The following is a 16,666-nucleotide window of genomic DNA, read 5'->3' as shown; positions in this document are numbered from 1 at the left end:
GTGAGAGATCGAGAGGCGAGAGTTAGATGAGAGATCGAGAGGTGCGGCGGTGGAGTGCAGCTGTGCGAGAGTGAGATGAGACTCGAGAGATCGACAGTGCTGGGTCTGGGTGAAAGGCAGAAATCGAATGGGTCTCTTAAGTCTAGGGTTTTCTTTTTGGGTTTTAGGACCTTAAGTGCGGGTAGAAAGCATCCCCAACCAAGCAAGGTACGAGGTACCAAGCCACAGAGCTCCTCCTTCCCTCAAACGGCCAGCCTTTCTCTAGATTTGTAAGTAGTTGTATTTTAACTGTGTGTTTTCCATACGGTTTTGGCAGATTCTTCAAGATGACTCAAGATGTGGAGATGAAAGACTACCCACCCCCACCAACTCCTTCCTAGTTGGTTTCCTCGACCATCCCACCCACTTTGCAGCGTAAGTTGGATTTATTTTGATCCTCTACTTCACTGTGATTCCACTTCAAATTGAAATTATTGGGCTTCTCTTTTGCCTTTCAATCAAAGTTTTTTATTTGTTTTGTTTTGTTTTTTTTAGGAACGGAGCATCGGAGTGAGAGATCGAGAGGCGACTGGCGTGAGTGAGAGATCGAGAGGCGAGAGTGAGATGAGAGATCGCGAGGTGCGGCGGGTGGTGGGGTGCGGCTGTGCGAGAGTGAGATGAGACTCGAGAGATCGACACTGGGGGCGGTGGGATTCGACAGTGCTGGGTGAAACTTGAAAGGCCGAAATCGAATCGGTCTTAAGTCTAGGTTTTCTTTTTATGTTTTAGTACCTGAAGTGCGGGTAGGAGCGGGTCGGGGCGGGTACCTGCATAGAAAATATTAATAAACCCGAAACCCGCCCTACCCCGCATGGGTTGGATATTCTCCACCCGAACCCGCGAAAATAAACACTAAATCTGCACGGGGCGGGGCGGGCCGGGACGGGGTGGGTCGGGTCTGCGGGTTGGGCGGGTTTTTGTCTCTTCAATTTCGCCGTTCCACTCTCTCTGTTTATTCAAGAGAAGGAAAAGAGGATTTGGCTTACATGCTGTTATTTTATACTGTAGTTTAATCAACGGTTAAGATTGAATTTTTTAAAATCTCTTTTTGTTTGCTCTTTTCTATTAAATGATTCTAAAAGTAAGTTAACTTTAAAATTTAATCTTGACCGATGATTCAACTACAGCATACATGCTGTTATTTTAATAACAACATGTAAGCCGGATCCAAGAAAAGAAAGGTAGGAAAAGAAGGAGAAAGAAGGAGGGGATGGGCGGCTGAGGAAAATTGAGAAAAAAGAAGTTAAAGGTAAGAAGTGATAGGGCAAGGGGTAAAAAGGAAAGAATAAAAAGAAAAGAAAAATGGTAAAGGAGAAAATTGTATGATTGAAGGAATAAATGATAAAATCAAATAATAAAAATAATAATAAAAAGAATGGAAAGAAGGTGTCCGCAATTCTTAAAAATGGGAAAAGGAGAAAAAGTGGAAATGGTTTAGGTGCAAATTTTCCCAAAACTGACCCATCACTCTTAAAATAATCCATCTAATTCTCTCTACTAATAAATCATCCACTATAAAATCCTCCTCTAAATTGATAGTATAATATTATGTTAACCTAATTAAAATCATCATACCTCTTAAATCACCCAATAAAATCATCTAAAAATAATCTCTAATAAAAATCAAGATTTATGATATAATAATCTCAAATCAATATTCATACTTAAAATATTTGTTGGGTCATGGATCAGTCAGACAAAGCCCAACGGCCCAAAAGGCTCAAGAATTCAATAGACATACTAGGGCTGCTAAGCCCTCGGTCGGCTTAGCCCAAAGAGGTCTCGAGCTCCTAGCTTGAGACATAACTCATGAATCAAGATGGTCAAAGGTCGAGGGGTACATTGGTCATTCCATCACAGAGATATGATCAACCATTCAACATTCAAATTGTCTATGTCAATCAAGATAAGTCAATTAGCATATAAGCTAATGAAGGTGTCCGAGACCTACTCAGACACTCCGACTTAACATCGCACAAAAGCTATGATCCTTATCCCCTGATCTTAGGCTACTAAGATCACGGAATGGGTAACGAATACTATCCCACTTTCAAATGTTTGCATAGCAGATATTAAGGGATAAGGTCCCTCAATGTGTGGGAGACCATCCTCTCATGCCTATAAATACAAATCAATTATCAAGGTTAAGGTAATCGCAACTCTTGCTATCTAAGCTTCATTGTTGCTTACATTGTTTTTCTTATTGCTCACTTAGGCATCGGAGTATCCCCGCCGGGAAACCACCAGGGACTCTAATCCTATTGTTTGTTCTTGTTTGCAAGGCCGACGCCTCCTCGAACACCAGTATGCAGTTTGTGCCACATCATTCCTCGAAAAACTGTGTTCCAACAGTTTGGCGCTATCTATGAGAACTCGATTTTTTCATCAGTTCCTAACAACAATCCGAAATAGTAACCACGCGTGCATCACAACAGCAACTGGAAGGTCGAGTTGAGATGCCCGGCACAATTACTACTCCTCCAGACCTCGCCGAGTTCATGAAGCAAATGACTGCTTCTATGGACGCCTTGAAGAAGCAGAACGAGGAGCTTGCTACCAAACTCGCAGCTACTAAAGGCTGCCATGGTCGAAAAGAGCGTGAACGAGAAGAAAGGCAGGAGAAGGAGGGTGAAGAAAGGCATGAGAGGGAGCAACGAGAACTCACCCGCCAAGGCAAGAGGACTGAAGGGAGTGCTAGCTCAGTTCATGGCAGCCGTCATACTACGGTCCAGAACAAGGGCAACCCTGAAAAATCCAATGCTGAGAATGAAGATGACCATAAGGAGTCCAGCATTGACAACTCCGAGAGACCTCATCGTAGCAGGTCTCATCGTGAGAGACACCATGACAGGTCCCATCGTGATTCATCTAAGCATGAGAGATCCCATCGTAGCCACTCTCATCGCGGGAGATCCCATACTCGCCATAGTGAGACTGATGTAAGTGCTGAGCTAGGAGACCCGAAGAGGAAGTATGCCGAGATGGCTGATAAGATAGCCAACGGAGAGAATGGGGTGATGGTAGAAGAACTCATGGATAACACCAACCTACCCTTCACAGATAGGGTGATGAACTTTCCCCTGCCCGACAAGTTCAAAATGCCTCATATAGACAAGTTTGATGGCAATGGAGATCCTAGCGAACATATGGAAGGAATCCGAGCACACTTCATCCTCCATGGTACCCTAGATGAAATCTCATGCCGAGCGTTTCCACTAACTCTAGCAGAAGCAGCTAAAGAGTGGTTCACAAGGCTCCCAGCCAAATTTGTGGATAACTTCAAGTCTTTGGGATGCCTCTTCCTCACCCAATTCTTGGCTACTAGTAAAAGGAAGAAAAGCCCAGCTTACCTGCTCTCTCTGGTCCAAGGGAAGGATGAATCCCTGAAAGACTTTATGCTCAGATTGAACAAAGAAAAGTTGTTGGTGGAGAATCCAAGTGAGCAAACAGTACCCGATGCACTGATGCATGGGGTGAGAGCCAAGGGGACATTGATGGCCGATTTGTCAAAGAAAACCACGATGGTGACTCTTCGACACTTTATAAACAAAGCTGACGAGTACATCAATCAGGAAGAAATGGTGGCTGCTCTGATGAAGTCCCAAGAGAAGGCTACTCAGCAGGAGGAGGTTCAACAGGAGGAAACTCGGTGGAGAGAGACTCGTCGAGAGAAGAGTAAAGTAGCACCAATAAGTTCCAGGAGAAAGCAGGAGAAAATCCCGAAGTGGCAGGACAACACAGCTCCTAAGCCAAGGAATGACTCCCAACAAAAACTCAGTAAGTTCACTCTATTAAACACTAGCATGACCGAGGTGTTGATTGAAATCAAAAGGGACTCCAACTTCAAATGGCCAACAAGGATGAAGGGTCTCGCATCAAAGCGAGTCCACACCAAGTTTTGCCAATACCAAAACGAAGTTGGCCATTTGACAGAGGAGTGTGTGTCTCTTCGTGAGGAGATAGAATCCTTCATTAGAAATGGCAAACTAGCGAGGTTCTTGGTAGACGAGAGGGATCGAAGAAGAGACCCTCAACAACCGCTACCGCATCTGATAACCTTTCGTAACCTTTCATAAAACTAAATCTCCGACTTTGAAGCTTCGATGCTTGACCTTCTTGTTGAAATACCGAGCCGCTCTTTCCTGGTATGCTGACATGGATACTTGAGCTTGATCCCGATTCTCTTGTAGCAGATCCAAATGCAGCAGTAGGTTGTTGAGGGGTTCTTGAAGAGACCCTCAACAACCCCTCAATTCCTAAAATGTAAGTTTGAGGGTATTTGATGAGTACTAAATATTGCATATTTGGACCCCTTAATTTGCATTTGCTAAGCCTTTAGTTTTATTATTTTCGGATGTTTTGGCTAGTTTTGGTGTTTTAGTGTTTTGTAGGTTGCTAAGGGAAAACTACACCTTTAAATGGAAATCCATTAATTCTGGGGCTTAAGACATTTCAGGGAACGTTGGCAGCAAATTTGGATCAAGCAATGATTCGCACCTGACGAGTCCTACTAAAAAGGCCATATCTAGAGTTGTAGAACTCAAATTGAAGTGATCTTAGTGTCATTGGAAAGCTAATTCAAATATCTACAAAGTCATGTTTTACAAGATTTGATTAATTCCAAAGGTAGTGCAATCGAGCACACATTTAGTGCGATCGAGCGCATACGCACCCATCAAAAGTGGAAAGTGATGACCTCGAGTGCGATCAAGTGAACTCAGCCGACCTGGTAGCGCTTTAACCCTAAAGTTAGCTAATAAATATCATTCTTTTCTATTGTTAACATACGGACACGTGACGGGGGCGCCGTATTTGTCAAAATTCGTGTTTTCTAGGTTTTTGGAGCTTTGAACTTCAATTTTATTGTAAGTTTTACATTTTTCATGATGTCAATTCAATTTGTTATTGTTTTTGTTATCATAAGAGGTTAAAACCTTCAACTAATTAAGGTTGAAGATGAAGCCTCGTCATTGATAAGCATTCATGTTCTTGTTGTTTTATGTATACAATGTGATTTTTAATTAAATTGTTGTTCAAAGTCAATTCAATTGTTTGATTAATCTCATTGGATTGAATGTTGTTCTTTCATTCATGCTAAATTTTATATTCATTGTGTTTCATCTCGGGGTACATCAAATGATTGGATTGAGACTAATATCCACGAATAAAGTGGATGATTTGATCTCAATTAAATATTTGTTGTGCTCTTTTAACAAATGGATTCATCAAATAATTTAATATGCGTGTTTACGACTTTTGAACAATGTATAAACTTTTTGGTTTCTATTGTATGCATAAAATGCAAGAATATGTTGTTTGATTTGGCGAGGCGGATTCGGATAACCTTAGTACTTTTTCATTAATTGTTTTCAAATCATTTAGTTTAGTTTATGTTTTTTGCACGACAAAACTATGAAATTTGGAACTAGGTTGAAATAGGGTTAATTTAAATTAGAAAATTGGTTTTTGCAACACAACTCCTTGTGGTTCAACCTCGCACTTCCACACACTTTATTGCAAACGACTCGTGCGCTTGCGAGTACAATTAAATTTGTACATCATTGGTTTTGTCACTGAATTACCAAAGGGAGCATTTGTTAGTTTTTTTGTTGGCTTAATTCGGTTCCAAAATTCAGTTCGAAAAATGCAAAAAGTGTTGACCGTTCGACAGCCGTTCAACTACCGGTCGAACGCTCCTTTTTCTAAATGAGTAATTGTTCGCTCAGAGAGTTTCGTTCAACCCATTCGTCCCCCGGTCGACCGCCCATGTACTAACAGTCTGCTGACAATCCTAAAAACATGGAAGGAATCCACCGAAGCTGATTATAAGGAAAGTGTGTCTTTTTGTTTGTAGTTCCGGTCGACCGCCCAAATGCTTTGGCCGACCGCTAGTGGAAACTGCCTTGTGGAAAGATACGACTCGATCTAAATCCCTCGGTTCGTAGAATACGCCATAATAGGAGGGGATACGGATATGGTATCTTCCCAAAATAAGGATAAGATGGCATTAAAGGCTCCAATCATGTGCAAATCACTCCTCCATATCAAATCCCAAATTCTTGGCCAAAATATGATATTTGGCTGAAAATTTGGCCTATAATTAGGCCCCCCACTACAGGTATGGAGACTAGACTTAGTGATTATGCATTGAGCATATCCTTTAACCAAAGGAAATGACTTAGGCATCGGAGGGAGATCCGCCGACGCACCCCCAGCGAGTTCTCTTGATAGTTCATTTGTTTGCAAGAATTTTGGGAAGCGTAAAGGATGAAAAGTGAAGATCAACTTACCTAGCATTCATGCCGTACTAGAAACTAAATGTTGTTAAATTTTAATGTACTCACAAGTGCACGAATCGTTTTGCAATATAGGTTTTGCAAGTGCGAGGTTGAACCTACAGGGAATTGTGTTGATGAAAACAAATATACCTAAACCAATTAAATTTTAACCTAGTTCTGAAATGTGAGTAATTTTGAAAAGAAAATAAAAATATAAACCAAAACAAAGTGAAATTAATCAAAAGATAAAGCACAAAGGTTTTGGAATCCACACCCTCTGAATCATAGCAACATATTCTCATGGTCATCAATATATACGAAATTCTCACGAAAAATCTTATGTATGTTCTACTTTGCTTCAAAGATTAATTAAATCATCCAATCAACCCATTATTGCACAAATCTCAAAAGATATTCAATTTAAATAAAATCGTCAAATGTATCCATAAAACAAATCACAAAAGATATCCAATGTAAACCAAATCATCAAGTGTATCCTTAGAACGAAACACAAAGAATATCCAATATTTTGATAAATGAAAGTCCAAGCAAATCAATTGATAGAAACTATCTTAAATCATAAAAAAAACATGATTGAACTCATATCCAAGAATCATCTCACTAAGTGAATTGAAGTAGAACAATTAAAATATCAAAACTCATATATTCGGAAAATATCAACTTACAAGAAAATATAGTTGCTCTTCATTGGTAAGGCTTCATCATCAACCTTAGTTGAGAAATTAGTTACACATAACTACGGAAAATAAATCCTAAACATAAAGGAAAAACTAAGCAAAAGGGAATGATGGTGTGAAATATTTGTCCTCTGTCTCCAGCCGCATTTTTATGCTCTTTCTCTAGCTTTCTATAGGGGTTTCTAGGGTTTTTTACCCTAAAAATGACGCTAGGCCAACCTATCAGACGAGTGCGCTCAATCTCATGGTCGGTGTGCTCGAGCGCACTTGAGCATGAGATTTTTGTGCTCGCGCGCTGGTCTGTCCATAGGCGTGGGTGCGCTCGAGCGCCAATCTAGTGCACTCGATCCCTCTCCTTGGTGGCTTTTCTTCCAAACTTTGCATTTCTCACCTTAAATCCACATTTTTCCCTTAGTAACTTACAAAACACTAAAATAATACAACTAACATAAAACATTAGATTATAATACAGCTAAAAAATTAACAAATGCAAATTAAGGGGCTCAAATATGCAATATTTGACACTCATCAAATACTCACAAACTTACATATTGCTAGTCCTTTAGCAATACAAAACGTAAAAATGAAAACATGAAACATAAATCATCTATCGTGGGAGAGACGATTGCATTTGGCATATGCAACAAACCTTTTAAACCCCTAAGCATCCCTAATGGACGAATGAAGTCTCGTAAGGATTTAACATAAATGATACCCACAAACATTGTCAGCACTATATTATTGAAAAGAATGAAGTTTCACACAAACAATAGTTCTTATTTATGAGAAAGCTTAAAAAGATGAACTCCATATTCAAAATCTTTAGGACAACTAAAGTCAAATCACTCATAAATGGACAGTTAAAACATCATATGCTTCGATAGATGCAAAGTGAAATTAGAATACAATCATGTGGCTTCAATTTAATCTCAAGACAAATGGAATGGAGAGATGTTTATGAGGATCTAAGATGATTAGATAGTTCACAGGGTGTACGTTGAAATTAGAAAACATATTCAAAATGACTATCTATCCATCGCTCACCACTAGGTTTTTTTAAGACTCCATAAAGTAGAGAGCTCAAATGGCTTTCCAATTTTATATTTTATTAGGGGAAACTTCATAACACCACCCCCCCCCCCCCCCCCCCCCCAAAACATTCATTCATTTTGATATTACCCCAAAACATTAAATTCTTAATTAAGGGTATCGAACTTTCAATTTCTTTCAATTACCCCATTTTGTTAGGATTTTCTGTTAATTTTTGTCAAAATGCCCTAAATACCTTTTTTTTATTATTATTATAAAAAAAATTGCAAAGATCTTTTCTTATTAAAAAAAATAAATGCCTGAATTTTTGTAATTTTTTATTTTATTTCTTTATAATAAAAAATAGGGGTATTTTGAGAATTTTGACAATATTTAACAGAAAATTCTAACAAAATGAGATAATTGAAAGAAATTGAAATTTTAATACCCTTGATTGAGAGTTTTGGAACTTTGGGGGGTACTTTCAAAACACGTGAAAATTTAGGGGGGGTTTTGTGAAGTTTTCCCTATTTTTTATATATAAAAAAATAGGATTACCCTCTAGAGAAAAGAAAAAAGAAGAAGAAGAAGAAGAAGAGAGTCGTTAAGAGTGGAGGAAGAAGAAACATTGTTAGCTTGAGAAGCATTATCTAAAGTTTTAAGTTTTACATGCTTTAATATCCGTTTTTGCGAAATAAGGTGAAATGCTTATATGAGTTTTGGAGGTTGACACACGGTGAAGACCAACAAGTACAACCCGGAGTGTAGATAGGAGGAGTTCAATGCTAGTGAGAGAGAGTAGAGAGGCAGAGAGAAGAACAAGAACAAAGAAGAAAAAACAAAGGTTGGAACATATTTTGGGTGGGTATTCTTAGAAATTTTTTGCTTCCCGCATTTTGATAACTAAAGTATAACCAAAATTGCGTCTTTTCAAATAAGTACCCCTTAGCTTGCTTCCAGAAAACACTCGATTTTCATGTTTTTAAAACATACATTTTCTAAATTGCATTTCAAAATGCTTTGCTTTTTGTAATTTCTTTTAAATACCCATATTAGCCCTACAAAATCATGATTCCAAAATACTCCCTTATGGTGCCTTTTGGATGTGTTTTATGTTGTTCGACGCCTATTTCTCTACCATCACATTCATAGTATTACGTGAAACTTTGAAAATGTGGAGCTCGTTGAAGAAGGATTTGTCAAAAGAGTGGTTACATTTGGTAGTGGAATGAAAATTCAATTAGAAGAAGAAAAAAAAGTAACTTTATTGGAAATGAAAGAAGGTGAAATATAATAGCCTTAAAATAGTCATTTCCATGACCCATGAATCTATGAGGGAATTACAATTCCAATTTATACTTTAACGCCCTATTGGGTTGTATGAAATTCCTACAAAACATCTAAAAATGACACGTGTCCTTAACATGTGAGAAACACAATTTTTTTTTACCAGCATGTGCTCCTCACATGCTTTTTTAATAGCTAAAAAGACACATGTCACTTTTACACGTTAGTTTGCATGACTTCTTATAACCCAATTTGTAGGGGTGTCAAAAATTACCGGGAAACCTGAACCGGGACTAGGAAACTAGGGACCCGGTTCCGATTTCGGTTGCAAAAAAAAAAAAAAAACCCAGGACCCCGGTTTCGGTCCCGGTTTTTGGCACCCGGTAAAAATCGGGAAAATCGGAACCGGGTCTTATTTTATTAAATAATATATATATATATTAATTCTTTTAGTCTTTTACGCAGCGTTTAGGACCTTAGGTAATTAGGTCTCCATTCTCACTTTTCTCGTTTTCCCCTAAGTCAGTAAGTCCCAGCCCCTCATCTTCTTTTTTGAGTTTTCTTTTCTCACATCACGCCGCCGCCCGCCAAGCTCTAGCCCCTCCTCTTCAACTCTTCTCCATTTTTAGATTTTCTCCTCTAGGCTCTAGTCCTCTTCTTCATTTCACTTCTCCATTTCTTGTTTCCCCCTTTGCATTTCAAACATTTCTCACACCCATTCGGCCTCTCTCTTTCAGTCTTTCTCCGTTTCTCGCTTCGCCTCCCTTTCTCGCTTCATCTCCATCTCTCGCTCTGTCAGGCGTCAGCCGAGCAATGAGCACTAGCAGCCAGGTCTTTTTATTTCTGGGTTTCTTTGATATTTTCTCTGTTGATCTATGAAATTTTTTTTGTTGTGCTTGGTTTTAGTGGATACGATTTAATCTACTCTACTTTTTAATTTTAGTGTTCATTACTTCATTTACATCATTACATGCATGTTCATTAAATTTGTGATGGGCTTGTTTAATTTGGGGTGCTACAATTTCGGACTTGGTGGGAGTGGGACGATGAGCAGTTTTGGCCGATTATTTTGCTAAGTTGAAATTTTTAGACAGTCTGTTTGGAGATTAGGAAAAATGGAAAACAAAGAAATATATTATTTATATACATATATATTTATTGTTGGTAGTTTATCTATACAATATTTGATGGAATTCTGATGTTGGGTTTATTGGGTTGATTGTAGTATTTATTGTTGGTAGTTTATATTTATTGTTGTAATATTTATAAATATTGTTCACTTTAGTGTATAACATCTAAACACTTTTAATAGATGGAGGAGACAAATAGTCCTAGTATGCAATTGGAATGCGACAATTCTGGAACCAATCCAACTTCATCTACAAATATCTTGCAATCACAAACGAACCTATCCAGAAAACCATCGGTGAATCAGTTTGTTGTATGGATCACTTAATAAAAATAGAACCAGTTGATAAGAACAACCCTAAGGCAATGTGCAATTATTGCAATAAGGTGTTAGGGTGTCACTGGAAAAATGGTACTTCAGGCATGATGAGCCACCTTACCACTAGATGTCCGACCTCTCTGCTTAGAAAATCGAATATACCCAAAGGACAAACTTTGTTGCAAATGCCACTTAAGAATACAATAGAAGGCAATCAAGGAGTAGGATTTGTGAAGTATGATCCGATTTATTTAAGAAATTTGATTGTGCGGTATTTCATCAAAGAGGAGTTGCCTTTTAGGCATGTGGAGAGTGATGGGTTTAGAGAATTGATGAATGGAATTTAACCAAGGTTCATTGTACCAAGTCGCAATACTCTACAAAAAGATTGCATGAAACTATATGAGGAAAAAAAACTTAAGTTGAAAAATGTTTTGAGCGGTAAAAGGGTTTGCATAACTACTAATACATGGACATCTCTTCAAAATTTGAACTACATGGTTATTACCGCTACCTTCATAGATTTTGATTGGATAATACATAAGAAAATAATCAAATTTGGCATGATTTCAAGTCATATAGGTGATGATCTTGGAAAATTGGTGGAGAGTACAATGATGGAGTGGGGGATTAATAGTTTGTTCACAATTACTATTGATAATGCTACAAACAATAATGTGATGCCCAAGTTTATGATAAGGAGGTTGAAGAACTAGCCTTATTCTATTTTGGGATGTGAATTTCTTCACGTGCGGTGTGCCGCTCATATTTTAAATCTTGTTGTAACTGAAGGGTTGAAAGAATTAGGTGCTTGTGTTTCTATTATAAGGAATGCAGTGAAATTTGTAAGGTTCTCCCTGGCGAGAATGTCAAAGTTTAAATCATGTATAGAGCTAGAAAAGATTACATGTACGAAGATGGTATGTCTAGATGTTCAAACAAGATGGAATTCTACGTACTTGATGTTGAGCTCTACTGAGAAATATGAAAAAGCTTTTGCCCTACTTGAGGAGGATGAGGGTAAGTATTTTGTTGCTCCTAGCTCTATTGAGTGGGAAACTGCTAGGCTATTTGTGAGGTTTTTGAAATCTTTTTATGATGCCACATTGAAGTTCTCTAGTTCAAAAAATGTCACCTCCAACTCATATATTCATTCAACTTTGTATTATTCAAAATACTTTGAATGATGGTATTTGTAGTGATAATCCTATCGTTAGTTCAGTGAGTTTTGATATGAAAACAAAGTATGATAAATATTGGGAGACTATTGAGAGGATTAACTTATTATTGTATGTGGCATTCGTTCTTGACCCATGTTACAAGATGAATGGGTTAGTATTTTGGTTGAGAAGATGCAATGATGTTGATTGGGCGAAATTTATCAATGATAGTGTGGACGCCCTCTTAAACCATTTGTGGGATCAATTCAATTTATTTCATGGGGAGGATGGGTTATCTAACTCTGATGTAGGTATACAAAGTTAAATTCCTACTTTTTCAAATGTTGATGATGAAGACTTGGAGATCAAGATGTGAAATATTTGAAGGTGTTCTCCCAACACCAAGAAGAGACCGACTTGGAGTGTAAGTTGGAGGTGGAACGATATTTGTCTGATCGGTATGAAGCAGCAACCCAAGATTTTAATATCTTACTTTGGTGGAAGGTTAATGCACCCAAATATCCTATTCTCGCAGAGGTAGCCCGTGATGTATTAGCTATTCCTATTTCCACTGTTGCATCTGAGTCTGCCTTCAACACTGGAGGACGTATATTAGATTCATTTAAGAGTTCATTATCTCCACTTACAGTTGAGGCCTTGATTTGCACACAAGACTGGTTAAAGGGCTGCCCAAATAACATTGAGGAGCTGCAGAAGTTTATGGGAATGGAAAGCTATGATGAGCCTGGTAACTAAATTATTATAAATTCATTACTTTTTATTATTTACTATATTTTCATAGTTTGACATTTTATATATTATGATATTAAAATGCCATGATTTTAATATTAACCATTCTTAACTTTGTTTGTTGTTTTATTCACAGGAAATAGCAAGAAGATTTCTAAAGCTCGTGTGACATTCTGGATGATTTGATGATTTTTGAAGCTTGCATAATATTGTCTTTGTAATATGTTTGTGAACTATTTTTATTGTGAGTGTATTTCTTTTGGTTGGTAGATTATTTAAATACTTGTTTTATTTTTTATTTTTTTGGGTTTTGAATTGTTGTAGTAAGGGGTATTTATTTCTTGTGCATGTTGGTTTGTTTACATACTTGTTTTTACTTTTTATTGTTTTAATGTTTTCTTTATGTACCTGATTTAAAATAATTTTTAGGGTATTTTAAAAATTTTGAATTTTTATTTCTAAGGCCCATATAAGCAAAAACATTGATCTTTTAGGATTTTTTAGGTTTATTTTTTAATTATTTGGAACAATCACAATAAAGTCTCTTTAATTTAGACAAAAAGATTAATATATATTTTTTTTAAATGAGCTAACTTATGAAAAAAATAATGGGCTTATTTTAGGCCCAATACCTAAAATAAGCCCCAAAAACTAATTTTCTTCAAAAATCGGTTACCGAACCGGGTAAAACCGGAATCGGCCGGTAACCGAGACCCCGGTTAACCGGGGTCCCGATTCCGGTTCCTGTTTCCCAAAACCGAGAACCGGGGTACCCCGATTCCGGTTCCGGTTTTGGCCAAAAACCGGGAAACCGGACCGGGTTGACACCCCTACCAATTTATAGAAAAGTTTTAGGATAAAGTCCACATACCTCTTCAAACTACCATTTAATTGACAATGTCCCCTCAAACTTTCAATTACAACATGGCCCTCCAAACTACCAAAATATTGTCAATTTCTCCCACAAGGCTAGCAAAAATATAAAAATTCTCATATATATTTCTCAATAAGACAAAAATACCTCTATAAATTAAAAAAAAAAAAAAAAAAAAAATTATTTGAAAAAAAAAAATATATTTTTTAAAATTTTGTTTTGAAATACGAAAAAAAATTATTTTTTTAAACGGAAATTTTATTTTAAAAAAATTATAAAACAATTTTTTTTTTAAAAAAAAGGACAAATTTTAATTTTATAAAAAAAATCAAAAAAATTTAACTTTTTCTTATAAAAAGGATTTTTTTATTTGATTTTATTTTTATTTTTAATTTAGAAACCCCTTAGATTTTTTTTTTCGGTTTTTTCTAGAAGTTTTAGTATTTTTTGTTCTTATTTTACTAAGAGTAGTTTCGTTATTGGGAGGAATATTGACAATATTTTGGTAGTTTGGAAGAGACATTGTCATAATTGAAAGTTTAAGAAAAACATTATCAATTGGATGATAGTTTGAAAGGAGTATGTTGACTTTTCTCAAATTTTTATCCATCTTGCTCTATCTTCTTCTATTTTTATTCTTAACAAATGCTAAAATAGCAATTTTGCGTACCAAAATGACATAATCGTAATTAACCTTTGTTGATGACAGTTTTCTAAGGAGTGACTTTGCACAGAATCTGAGGAGACATTGATTTGCACAAGTGAGAAAGTAGGATAAGAGCTGTCGGGGTGTGTCGGCATGGGATAGCTCTGATGCCTAAGTCAGTAGTTGATTTGAGAGAGAGAGCAAGTAAGCAATAAAAGCTTAAGAGAGATTTGTGATTACCAGATAATGAATTGGAGCTTCCCTTTTTATAGACATCTAGTAGCAGTTGTGTCCCCCGATTCTCAGCCCCACGTTCCTGAGGATTCACTGTGCGCAATGTTGGCGAAGTGGATCGTGGGTTACTCCACGATTTTGAGATCGTGGAGTGTGTTAGTGGGTGGCTCGGCCACGCTTGCCTTGGACGTGGGCTCCCGATTTGTTCTTAGGCACATGTAGCTCGGTTTTGTGCTGACAGCTGGACCACATTCTGTTGAATGTGGGACCTTGTTTGGACGTTGGGAGTATCCCACGATTCATTAGTTGTAACGCCCCTAAAATTAGCCTTGGCTAACTGACAGGGTTGTTGGCAATTACCTCAATTAATCCAACTTGTGGCTAAATGAGAAATTATCGCTCTAAGCATTTTCAGAGTTAATGCATAGGAATGTGAAATAAATCCAAGAAACTATTAAATCATCAAATGGACAAGTATATTCCTCGAAATTAAAGACATGGAGCAACTAGCAATAATGTAAAACAAACCTGATAACAACATGAAGATTCTAAGCCAGGTCCGTAGTGGCAACCGTGCCAGTCCCGGGTTCCAGTGTCAAACTTCCTAAAAGCGTAATAACAGCATAAGTCTAACAACTTACTAAGTAAACCTCACAATTAGATATGACATTAGTCAATTTAAGCAGAAATACACGTGTAGTTTTAGTAACCATTTAAAAAGATGTGTTGTCTCCGTTAATACACCATAAAAGGATTATTTGGTTAATAAAAGAGTGGTGTACTCTTGGCGGCAATCGCCTAAGTATTTTAAAGCAGAAAAATTAGTGCTTTATAGGTCATAATTGTCATGTATAGTCTACTCGAGATATTACCTTTCTAAGCAGGGTTGGCATTGTCCCGAGGGACTTGTAATATAATGCCGATGCCCTAACCATTGTATACTACCATTCATAACACTAGTGGCACGACTGACTTTGACCTCAGATGACCCACACCACTAACGATGTACATCTTGTAGTGACCCGTCATTAGGGAATGGCTACGCCGGTCACGAAACTATTGGATCCAAAGCCCATATAACAACACACGCATTTGACCATAAAATGAAGTCTATATAACAGGCCTATAGCCATTATACCGTACGTACCGGTGTACCATGTCATACAATGCATCTTAACATCTAGTTAATAAAGCAGTTACAAAATGTAGACATGGTCATATCATACTCGTAGTCAATCAACTGACATATCTCACGTTTTTAAGGAAAGAGTTCATAAGTGTTTACCTACCTCGTACACTCCCTTAAATAGTTAAATCCTTGGACATTGCTAAATCTTGCTATAACGAAATATGACACATCCTTATGCGCAATACTAGAGGATAGCTACGAGTATGGTACTAAGCCTTATCTAACAAAAAGGGTTGCTGGACTCTAAAATACACGAGAGTGAGGCTTAATGGCAGATGCCTAGTTTCTTGGCCGTACGCATGGGCTCGAGGGCGTACGTTCGATTAGTGAGTTTGGTAATCCGATAAAAAGCTCCAAACTGTGTTTTAAGGTTTCTATAAAATCTATAGGCTACTATAACTCCTTCTAGGCTACTAAATAAACATATGCATCATAAAGAAAACACATCAACATGCAATACGAGGAATCAAAAAGCTTCTAAAACTCTTTTGAAAACATTTATTGATTTGTAAGGAAATAAGTAAAATCTTGACATAACATCTTTTGAAAACTCATAATATTAGGAAAAGCAATAAGAACAACATTGAGAGTATAAAAACGGGCAAGGGTTTACCTCAGGAGGTAGCAAGAACACCAAGCTTTCTTCCTTCTCTCTCTCAAATTGAAAACTCACAAATCACTTACACAGAGGTTTCTCAGAGAGTCTGGGGCGTAAGAATGGGTTCAAGGGGTGCTGGGGGTTGATATTTATAGGCCAGAAAAGCTGAGGGTGCTACAAACTATTCTGAAAAGTAGCAAACGTCCGGTACTATTGAGGCGTACCCTCACTTTGCCGAAGGATCATTGTACCCTTAATGGAAAGACTGTTATACCCTCGGTTTGGACTAACTATATCTCGGCATGGACCTGTCTTTAGTGGGCTTGCATATTGGATCGGGCCAAAAGGTTTGTTGGGCTTAAAGTGGCCAATCCATTACCCAACAGCCTTAAAAGGCAAATGGCACGAGGAACAATTTATGGTCGGCTCTTCTCATA

The 16,666-nt window shown here is 37.4% G+C and overlaps 1 protein-coding gene across 1 annotated transcript; it reads left to right on the top strand.

Moving 5' to 3' along the window:
• The first annotated feature begins 3,168 nt into the window (after nt 1-3,168).
• LOC148585799 (uncharacterized) lies at nt 3,169-4,874 on the top strand. The gene is made up of 2 exons (XM_088517028.1): nt 3,169-4,302; nt 4,431-4,874. The coding sequence occupies exon 1, from the start codon at nt 3,186-3,188 to the stop codon at nt 4,113-4,115; it is 930 nt and encodes a 309-aa protein (XP_088373154.1). The 5' UTR covers nt 3,169-3,185; the 3' UTR covers nt 4,116-4,302; nt 4,431-4,874.
• Nucleotides 4,875-16,666: the final 11,792 nt, after the last annotated feature.

Source organism: Corylus avellana, chromosome 5, assembly GCF_965113065.1.
Source record: "Corylus avellana chromosome 5, dhCorAvel1.hap1.2, whole genome shotgun sequence".
NCBI lineage: Eukaryota > Viridiplantae > Streptophyta > Magnoliopsida > Fagales > Betulaceae > Corylus > Corylus avellana.
This window is presented reverse-complemented; position numbering and strand designations above follow the sequence as displayed.

What these genes read in the sequence shown, in the direction of transcription:
- LOC148585799 (XM_088517028.1), top strand. Translation starts at nt 3,186, where the DNA reads ATGGAAGGAATCCGAGCACACTTCATCCTCCATGGTACCCTAGATGAA.